This window comes from Simochromis diagramma, unplaced genomic scaffold, assembly GCF_900408965.1.
Source record: "Simochromis diagramma unplaced genomic scaffold, fSimDia1.1 OVJJ01000131.1, whole genome shotgun sequence".
In the NCBI taxonomy this organism is placed as follows: domain Eukaryota; kingdom Metazoa; phylum Chordata; class Actinopteri; order Cichliformes; family Cichlidae; genus Simochromis; species Simochromis diagramma.
Genome location: NW_024387200.1, coordinates 10,651,612 through 10,662,502, shown reverse-complemented (window position 1 = coordinate 10,662,502; position 10,891 = coordinate 10,651,612). Strand labels below are relative to the sequence as shown.

General features: G+C 42.2%; 1 protein-coding gene across 2 annotated transcripts; it reads left to right on the top strand.

The window, feature by feature from the left end:
• Positions 1–1,388: 1,388 nt before the first annotated feature.
• On the top strand, positions 1,389–3,874 carry LOC120745862. Of its 2 annotated transcripts, XM_040051055.1 has the most exons (3): positions 1,389–2,545; positions 2,733–3,107; positions 3,218–3,874. In XM_040051055.1, exons 1-3 carry the CDS (start codon positions 2,150–2,152, stop codon positions 3,272–3,274), a joined length of 828 nt encoding a protein of 275 aa, XP_039906989.1. In that variant the 5' UTR covers positions 1,389–2,149; the 3' UTR covers positions 3,275–3,874. The 2 variants fall into 2 exon arrangements, 1 of the variants encoding a protein (XP_039906989.1); XR_005698711.1 differs by lacking the exons at positions 1,389–2,545; positions 3,218–3,874 and adding an exon at positions 2,602–2,651 and having other exon boundaries at positions 2,733–2,806.
• The last annotated feature ends 7,017 nt before the right edge of the window (positions 3,875–10,891 follow it).

The window sequence follows — 10,891 nt, the reverse complement described above, 5'->3', positions numbered from 1 at the left end:
TTTTCCTTTCCAGTCATCTTTCTCACTCACTATGTATTAACAGACCTCTCTGCATTGAATCATACCTGTTATTAACCTCTGTCTCTCTTCCACAGCATGTCTTTATCCTGTCTTCCTTCTCTCACCCCAACCGGTCGCAGCAGATGGCCCCGCCCCTCCCTGAGCCTGGTTCTGCCGGAGGTTTCTTCCTGTTAAAAGGGAGTTTTTCCTTCCCACTGTCGCCAAAGTGCTTGCTCATAGGGGGTCATATGATTGTTGGGTTTTTCTCTGTATCTATGAAGCACCTTGAGGCGACTTTTGTTGTGATTTGGCGCTATATAAATAAAATTGAATTGAATTGAATTGAATTGACCTTAGAACTGAAGAAGCTTCTCGGATGAGAGTTGAAACGTCTTCAAGTAACTTAAAGAAGTCCAGATGCTTTTCTTTGCAAGCTCCTTTGACTACGATCCAGATTTAAACTCACTGTTTTTCGTGCTTCTGTTTAGATACTAAAACTCCTTTTTTAAACTACTACGCTGCCTTTCTTTGTTTTTCCCCCGTGGTTGAAAAATGAAACTGCTATTTTTCAGTCTTCACTGAAACACACACATGCACCTACACACACACACACACACATGCACCTACACACACACCAGTTGCTCTTGGGCCTCCCTCTAATGACAGGGTGTGTAGTTAAGAGGCTAGTGAGGGCAGTGTGTATTTCAAAGTTGGGACCACAAGGTCATCCAGGAGGAACGCCTCCAAGTCTGTATTTCTGAATGCGTATGTGCTGACAAGGGGGACCGGCAGTGCTACACTCGGTACACTCAGTAGTCCATCAAAATACAGTCCTCATATACACTCCCTGTCCTTTCAGTGCGCCTTGTTTACAAGGAGGAGTGTTTACATATTATATTACAGTGCTGCTACTACAGCGGTGCTGTGTGGGGATGAGAAACGTTTGTCAGCAGTTCTATTCAAGGCCAAAACTAATCGTCAGGGTTAATGAGTGCAGTGATTTTTCCACCAGAACATGACACACACACACACACACACACACACAGACACAGACACACACAGAGACAGAGACACACACACACACACACACACACACACACACACACACACACACACACACACACACACACACACACAGACCGACAGACAGACACACACACACACACACACACACACACACACACAGACCGACAGACAGACAGACACACACACACACACACACACACACACACAGGTCATCACTGGAAATCTTTTGATTTAGTGTCTCACTCAAGGTCACGGCAGGAGGCGGAGCCACGGACTGAATGATTGACGAACATCAGCTATTATGTCTGACTGCAAACATGGACACTGATGTGTCCAGTCACGGTTTAAGCCTTAGACCTGTCTGTCCAAGTTTAATAGTTCTTACAGTTTTTGCTCGTTGCTTGAACACTATAAACCCATGCTTAGACTAAAGTAACACAACTTGAAGCTTTTGTTACCATACCTCAAACACATGTACCCATACCTTAAACAAAAGTGCTGCTTTGCACTCTGGTTGCAATTATGCAACACACTTACTCCTTTATGCAACACACATGGTCCTGCATACTACACTCTATTTCATACATAAGACACTTCGTTCAAAAATGAAATTTCAGGGTGCCATTTGGAAAACACATGTATCCAAAATACAAAACACATCGGGTAATTGCAACCACTCAAATACACACCTGAAGGCACTTACTTGCAAAACTGAACACCAATTAGCCAACCACAAAAAGCCCTCAGTTTAGCCAATTCAAGAACTTTGCAAGCATGGATGGAGGGAGAGCAAGAGGAAGAGGAGGAGGAGGTCAGAGAGGCCATGCACGGACCCATATTTCTGATGATATAAGAGCAACTTTGGTGGACCATGTCATCAACCACGGCCTGACTATGAGGGAAGCTGGGCAGAGAGTCCACCCACATCTAAGCCGCTTCACAGTGGCATCTGCAATAAGAAAATTCCGACTAGAAAACAGGTCTGTCTTCATCTCACTGCCTTCTACTCTACTCAGATGGTTTTTATAGTACTGTTCTACAGTTACCATATCAAGTGTACAGGGTATTGCAGGGTGCTAATGCTCCTTTTGCAGCCAAAGTGGTAGTTTCTGTGAAACATACCATGATTACTTATATTGAAGTACAGTGTTGTACAGTGGATGACACAGTACATACAGTAAAGTACTGTAAGAAAAATAAGCAAACCGATGACAATATGTGGTTGTATTTCTCTAGAATGACTCGAAGACCTTCTGGGGGAGGACGCCAACGCCTGTTCACACAACGGCAGGAACTTGCCGTTGTGGACCTAGTGAGGGCAGACAATGCTATCCGTCTCCACCAGCTACGAAAGCAAATACTTGCAGACAGGCAAGTGTTCAACAACATAAACCATGTGAGCATCACCACCATCAGACACATCTTGGGAAAACACAGCATCACCATGAAGCAGCTCTACAGAGTCCCATTTGAGAGGACCAGTGACAGGGTCAAAGGACTTCGAGCTGAATATGTACGGGTACGTGTAACTGTCCTTTACATGGACAATAGTATTGGTGAAATCCAGCAGCAGCTGAATATGTACCATATCAGTACCACATGAATACATTCTGAGAGCTACACAGGTACCCGTGTGATGGGGTGAGGGTTCTGTATGTGTAGCACTGTAGTGCAGTAATATGTTCTCTTTTTTTTTTTTTTTACAGAGAATCTTGGCCATGGATGGAGCTGCACAGCCTCATGAATTCATTTTCATTGATGAAGCTGGATTCGACCTGTGCAAAACAAGACGACGGGGTCGTAATGTAATTGGCCAAAGGGCAATTGTGCACGTTCCAGGGCAGCGCGGGGGAAATATCACATTGTGTGCCGCCATAAGCCTTCGAGGGCTTCTGCATCATCATGCAAAACTAGGTCCATACAATAGGCAACATATACTCACATTTCTAGATGCTCTCCATGATATAGTTGTACAGAACAGAGCAGATCAGCCCAGGTTTGTGGTGATATGGGATAATGTCAGTTTCCATCGGGCTGCTCTGGTCCAGGCCTGGTTCTCCAACCACAGTCAACTTGAAGTGGTATGCTTGCCCCCTTACTCACCATTTTTAAACCCTATAGAGGAATTTTTTTCGGCTTGGAGATGACCGTATATGACCGCCAACTACATGCCTGCATGCCTCTTCTGCAGGCAATGGAACAGGCCTGCGGCGACATTCAGGTGACAGCAATCCATGGATGGTTTTGACATGGAAGAGGATATTTTCCCCGGTGCCTAGCGGGAGAAGACATTGCTTGCGATGTTGATGAGGTCCTGTGGCCAGACCCCAACAGACGGCGGGATCCATGAGCCCACGTATGCACAATTGTCATGATTTTTTGTTTACAGTATAGTGTTTTTTCTATTACTGTATTATGGGTTTTTTTTTTTTTTTTTTTTTTTTTTTTTTGCTTTATCTGAATTCATGGTACTGCAATGTACAATATTGAGTAGGCCTATTTGCTTTTTTGGTTGTTTGCAAATGTGTCTCCTGCAAATATGCCTTCTGAATGAACAATGGAAATCAAAGACTGCAGTGCTTTATATAAAGTAGACTAGTGTGTTCCCCCTGCTCTGTAAGTGTTTGCATATGATGCAAGTATGTGTAATTTTGTCAACAGAGTTACATTTTGACAAAGGAATGTTAGGTTTTGATAGCAGAGTTTAGGTTTTGAGAGTAGAGTTTCAATTTGGTGCAGATGTGAATGGTATATTTCCCAGTGTTGTGTCATGTTTACTTGTGTTTAGGGTTTTGGCACAATGAGCAAAGTTTTGCAAAATGTGTTCAGGCTGTAATGACTGTAATGAAAACTGTAATGACTTAAAAGTTTCACAAAGTTTTAAAGTTGCTGTGATGCAAAACTTCCAAAACCAACAAATACCAAATACTGGCTTTCAAGCTCTTTAGGATTCTTAACTCTTTCTTATTTTTAGGAAGATGTCATCGTCCAGGTGAGTGTCAGGTTGTGGAGACTGGTTTTCCATCCCTGCCCCTGGATCCAGTTTCATCCCTCCTGGGCAGAGTTCTGCTTGTTCTGCTGGTTCATCTCACCTGCAGGTCATCATTGTCGATTATGAGCCAACATTTAAGGACCAGCTCGAGCCATCACTCCCTGCCAGACTGTCTGCTGCTGCCTTGGGCTCAATATCTACACCTCACCTGGTTGCTAGAGGCTGGCCTTCATGTTGGACACTCACCTGGCTGCTTCCCCCTGGATTCTCAGCTCTCCATCTCCCAAGTCTCCTTCAAACAGTCGCTTCAGATGTAGTGGAGTAACCCAGTTGTCCTCTTTGAGTAAATCCATTCTCTCTGATGCTCACTCCTGATGATTACCTGGTAACCAAGTCTCCTGTGTTTAATAAAGTCTTTTCACTCTGAGTATTATGCTGCCTGTTGTGTCTGCCTCGTATCAGTCACCGCAGCTTGTGAAAATGGGAAATGGGTGCAAATATGACCTGAAATCCAGCACATGGAACAAAACCAGACTTTGTATAATAATAAACTTTAAAGTCAACATTTGGCTGTATGACCATCGTTATCCTTCAACACTGACCGAACTCTCCTACACAAGCTTTCTTGTAATTTCTTGAAATAGTCTTCAGGATTAGTTCTGCAGGTTTCTTCTTGAAGGAGATTCAGAAGATCTTTGGACGTTTGACTGCCTTTCTTCATCAAAATGATCCCACACTGCTTCAATAATGCTCCGGCTTTTGTCACTTCTTGTGTCATTTGGCATAATTCGGCCTTTTCTTCCTATTCTTCATTAATATAGAACAGCTTTGTGTCAGCCACATTGCTAATTTTCAGATACTGTTCCTGTGCTTTGAATACTTTCTTAGGCCTGCCAGGGAACCAACCAATATAAATGACCTTTACTAATTCTGCCAACAATAGGAGTCAAATATCCAGCCAGGATCATGCTGAAGCCTACTGAAAGCTTCTGGTTGAAGTTCAGCTTGCTAAAGATCATTAAACCAAATATTAGTGTATGAATACTTTTCACCCCGTGCAAGTTAGAGAAAATCCAAATAAATAAAAACTTTTGCGCCCAGTTTTTTAATCATTCAAGATGCATTAAAGATTATAAACTGCGTTTAAATATGCAGCCATTAGGTCAACGATTCTCTTAAACTCTTCACTGAGCCTGAGGAGGTTAAACAGTTAAGTTTGATCTGGGGTCCCTAAGCACAGAGAGGTCAGAGGTCAGTCAGTGGGTTGTATATTTACACAAGAAACCACAAAGTGTGGCAGAGTACAGTGTTGGTGTAATGAAAAAGAATGATGGTCTCTGCAGTGATGCAGAAACACAGATGTAGGCTGAGATACAAACACAGCTGCTGCAGCTCTAATGAGAAGGAGTAAGAAACAGCAGGAGCATCAGAGGCAGTAACAATATGAGCTACTGTCCAAGGTCGGACTGTGTAATATTAGATTGGCATTAACCAGTCAGCTGTGTTAGCCTATCAGAAAGGATCATTTAATTACAGTAAGAGAAAAATGTCAAAAGTAGTTAAGGGCTCATATCACATAAAAAAAACATACTCCATGTACTTATCATAGTTGAATTCAATTCTGTTGTATTTATATAGTGCCAAATCACAACCTCAATGCATTTTATATTGTAAGATAAAGACTCTACAGAGATCATCCCTATCAAACAACCCCCTATGAGCAAGCATTTGGCGACAGTGGGAAGGAAAAACTCCCTTTTAACAGGAAGAAACCTCCAGCAGAACCAGGCTCAGGGAGGGGCGGGGCCATCTGCTGTGATTGGTTGGGGTGAGAGAAGGAAGACAGGATAAAGACATGCTGTGGAAGAGAGACAGAGGTTAATAACAGGTATGATTCAATGCAGAGAGGTCTGTTAATACATAGTGAGTGAGAAAGGTGACTGGAAAGCAAAAACTCAATGCATCATGGGAATCCCCCGGCAGCCTACATCTATTGCAGCATAACTAAGGGAGGATTCAGGGTCACCTGGTCCAGCCCTAACTATATGCTTTAGCAAAAAGGAAAGTTTGAAGCCTAATCTTGAAAGTAGAGATAGTGTCTGTCTCCTGAATCCAAACTGGAAGCTGGTTCCACAGAAGAGGGGCCTGAAAACTGAAGGCTCTGCCTCCCATTCTACTTTTAAATACTCTAGGAACAACAAGTAGGCCTGCAGAGCGAGAGCGAAGTGCTCTAATAGGGTGATATGGCACTACAAGGTCATTAAGATAAGATGGGGCCTGATTGTTTAAGACCTTGTATGTGAGGAGCAGGATTTTGAATTCAATTCTGGATTTAACAGGAAGCCAATGAAGGGAAGCCAAAACAGGAGAAATATGCTCTCTCTTTCTAGTCCCTGTCAGTACTCTTGCTGCAGCATTTTGGATTAACTGAAGGCTTTTCAGGGAGTTTTTAGGACTTCCTGATAATAATGAATTACAGTCGTCCAGCCTGGAAGTAATAAATGCATGAACTAGTTTTTCAGCGTCACTCTGAGACAGGATATTTCTAATTTTAGAGATGTTGCACAAATGGAAGAAAGCAGTCTTACATATTTGTTTAATATGTGCGTTGAAGGACATGTCCTGGTCAAAAATGACTCCAAGGTTCCTCACAGCGTTACTGGAGGCCAAGGTAATGCCATCCAGAGTAAGAATCTGGTTAGATACCATATTTCTAAACTTTTCAGGGCCGAGTACAATAACCTCAGTTTGATCTGAATTAAGAAGCAGAAAGTTAGCGGCCATCCAGGTCTTTATGTCTTTAAGACATTCCTGCAGTTTAACTAATTGGTGTGTGTTATCTGGCTTCATGGACAGATAGAGCTGGGTGTCATCTGCATAGCAGTGTAAATGTATGCATCTGCGGAGACCAGTTGGGGGCAATGGGAGGAAGACAAAACAAAGGACACACCATCCTTGCTTCTTTTTCTCATAAGCCCTCAGCGTACTCTAGATGTCCAGGAAGTACTTCATCACCCTTCGACTGCAGGTCTTCTGGTAAATCTGATACTTTATGTTACTACTGGCGTTCTTTCTCAAACTCTACAGTTCAAAAGTAGGACTGTACAGGTTAGCCTTTCATCCACAAACCAGCAATCACAGACAGAGCTAACCAGGACCTAGTAGCTGTTCTGTCACTGCCTCCAAACGTTGCTCACACAACTCTCACTGAGTGGACAGTCTACCCACATAATGAAGGCCCTCAATGGCTACTCGATTATCACCTTTGGAATAAACTCTAGGTTGTCAGCCACATTTAATTCCAGGCCAGAAGTTGTCGGGGCATCCTGCCATCCTGCATCATTATTTTCAGTATTGCTGGAAAGTGTAGAGAGACCAGCACTGGTTACTGGTGACTGGCTGATCAGACTGAAGACTCTTGCCCAGATTGGACACCAGGTCAGAAAGTTTGACTGCACTCTACAGATACCTTGTTACATTATTGTAACCATCCACATAAGACTTTAAAATATGAATCTCTAAACAGTTTGAGACTATGATAATGCACTCGTGTCTTCGAGTCCTGCACTCTGTCATTATGAGCTGTGGTTGAACTTTTGCAGACTGCCTCCCACTGTCTCTGAGGGGGTTGGTGGTCTCCTTTTGCCTCTGGAGTGAGCCTAATGTACGTGTGTCTGTCAGGTCTTTTCAGAGGTGTGGCTTCTCACTGCTTTCAGCTCGATTTCTGGCTGACATACTTGCACTTCATCATCTAATCACCCCTCTGCAGTACTGAAGGAGCAACTTATCCACCCACTCTCTGCCAGGTCATTACAGCAGCCACAGTGCTAGCTTGTTCAACTGCTTTCAAGTTGCTTTTGTATTTCCCTGCACTTTTGATTCTCCTCTTGTTCGAGAACTTTGACAGCCAGCAGTCTCCATGTCTCTGGAGCCCTGGCTCTCACCAAACTTTACTGCCCACTCACTTTCTGTTGCCCCTTCAGTGACAGTCTGACTCACATCCAGGCTTTATAACGAAAAATTTTTTCTCATTCCAGATAATGGAAACACATGTTTGTGTCTGGCTTCACTCACTTTAAAATTGACAGTCAAGCTAATCATCACATGATCAACTTGATAAGTAAACCCGGGATTTCATAATTAGCAATAACGGCGGCATGAGAGTTATCACAAACATGGGCAGCAGAGCATCATGTTTGACAAAAGAAGGGCTGCAGTGTGCACTAGGGGTGCAACGATACTCGTATCGATATTGAACCGTTCGATACAGTGCTTTCGGTTCGGTACGCATATGTATCGAACAATACAACATTTTTAATTCATTTTATCAACTTTTCTTCTGACGATGCTGTCTGTGTTGAGCGCTCAGTGGATCTAGGCGGAATAGTCGAACGCAGATTCACTGAGCGCAGGGCAAGCTAGCGAGACAGAAGTTAAGCTCTCCTTGTAACATGGCAAATTGAACCTCCCCCACCCTCATTCAGATCTGGCGTTTGGAACTATTTTGGTTTTCATGTGACGTATGACCCTGAAGGTAAGCGAGTCATGGACTAAAGTAAAACAGTATGTTGGATGTGCCATGCAATGCTCAATTACATGGGTGGGAGCTAGTGTGTTAGCGCAGTTAGCTCGTTAACGTGTTGACGCCGTCCAGCCCCACGCACGGGGCGATCCGCGGTAGCTCGTTAACGGAGATTTGCCGTGTTGTGGCGTTAACGTCATTTCAACGAGATTAACGCTGACAGCACTAGCGGGAACACAACGAATATGACTGCACATTTACTCCGACATCATCCTAGTGCAAAGACAAGTGGAAGCAGACAAAAACAACAAGCACGCATGCTACAAACTTTACCGGAGTCATTTAGACAGCCGTTAGCACATGATTCTCCTTATGGGGACCTGATATGTTTAATATGCTGCTGAGAATATAGCCCAGAAGAAGCGGATAGTATAGCTTTTATTTTGAAAGAGACATTTCTCTGTAATAAACTCTCTTTTCCAAAGATGAGGGATTTCTCGATCAGAGAGATTTATTATTTTATTACTTTGTTGTTTCAGCAACATGAAATTTAAAAACTGTTCTTTTGAGTTAAAATATATATTTATAATTTTAATAAATGACAAATTAAAAAGGCATGAACATTTTTTTGTATCGAAAAAATATTGAACCGTGACACCAAAGTATCGAACCGAACCGTGAATTTTGTGTATCGTTGCACCCCTAGTGTGCACGTGTGTTCACAACATGCTGTGTATGTATTTATCATGTATGGCTGTAAGGCTGGGAGACTGCTATGTAAATCTGCTGAAAGCAAGAAAGAAAAACGAGTGAAGTTATTGGATTTATCAGCATCACAATCCCATCATTAAGACAGGACTTTTACATGGAATTACAAATTATTGTGTTGCTGAGATCAAGGTTTCCTCATGACATACAAGATAGTGTAAGCCTCTTTCATTCAGATGCAAGTATAGTGGAGTTGGAGAGAAAATTAAAAACAAAAAACAAAAATAAAAACTGAATTTAAATGAGTAGATCGGCTGTTATGCAAAGTGTATGTAAGGTCAACAAGGAGCAACATTTAAATGCACAATTTTAGGATATTATTGTTATGCTTACACGACAGTAAAAGTATTTTAAGAGCAAGGGGAAAACTGAAGAACAGTAAAGAAAGTTGCTCGTCAGGCAAAGACCAACACTTTGTCTGTAAGAGTACACACTCCCAGTGTCTCTCACTGCATCCACTCAGAATGGGTTAATTGTTTTGAACAACTTTATTCTCTTTAACGAAGCCATGCAAACTTTTATCTTCATCCTATGAATATTTTTGAATTGTAGGACTTTGCTCTAATTTTTGAGCCTTTGCCTTATTTATTTATTCACTTATTTTTGAGAAAAGCAGACCTAAACTCTGCTAAATACCACAACCAAATAAATGTAACACCCACTCTTTGAGCATCAATATCATGGGATAAATCCTAGTTTCAATAAGGTGTGCTTACTGTGAGGCCCTGTGGAAAAGTCTGTATTACCTGACCAGTTGACGAGTGGTTGGTTGAGATTGCTACCACTGTTTGAAACTGGTTACACTTACAATCAGCTGGAGATTCCTTTGATCACTTGCAGGTTTCCAGCACTTCAGCTGCTCATTAAGAGCAGTGACACTGTGAATGGAGAGCGCTTTGGCTCAAAGTAAAAGTTGCACCTTTTGAAATGTGTTGGTTTTAGCATCAAGGCCCAACTTTTAACTTTATTTCTTGTTTGCGTCACTTTCACTACTTCCACAGAGCAATTGCAGAGTTTTTCATGCAAATTATCATCAATTACCCCAAACAATCACAAGGGAGATCTTTATGACTAGTTTCACCCTGCAACAGTCAGCACACAGATTTTACTCCAGCAACAAGGGGTCACTGACCAGTCTCTGTGACTATGGTATATAAAGGCTGGTATCATTTGCATTGCAATGAAAATGTGTGAAGTTTTTCTAATAATACTGGGGAAGCACTGGTCCCAGCAGAGAATCCTGCAGAACTCTGTGACTAACATTTGTGTTACAGACACATTTCCATGCACAAACTGGAGTCTAACAGATAGATGTGATTCACACCACTGCAGCAAAGTTCCTTTAATAGCCTCATTGTGTTCTGTTCTCTGTAACAGCATTGTATTGTGTTGTGAACTGAATGTTGCACTGAGGCTATAATAAGATCATTTGTAACCTTCACTGTCTTCGTTGTCTGACAAATACTCTTCCAAGAATCTTTAAAATATAAGGTAAGTTAGAAATCAGTCTACAATTAGCTAAGACAGTCAGATGTTTGCTTAGAAAGTAAAGGTTTAATCACCGCCACCTTAAAAGTCTGTGA

Excerpts from the sequence above, each read along its gene's own strand:
- LOC120745862 (XM_040051055.1), top strand. The coding sequence starts at position 2,150 with ATGATTACTTATATTGAAGTACAGTGTTGTACAGTGGATGACACAGTA. Across the intron at positions 2,546-2,732 it reads TTCGAGCTGAATATGTACGG|AGAATCTTGGCCATGGATGG; the intron begins GTACGTGTAACT and ends TTTTTTTTACAG. Across the intron at positions 3,108-3,217 it reads ACCACAGTCAACTTGAAGTG|GCAATGGAACAGGCCTGCGG; the intron begins GTATGCTTGCCC and ends CCTCTTCTGCAG.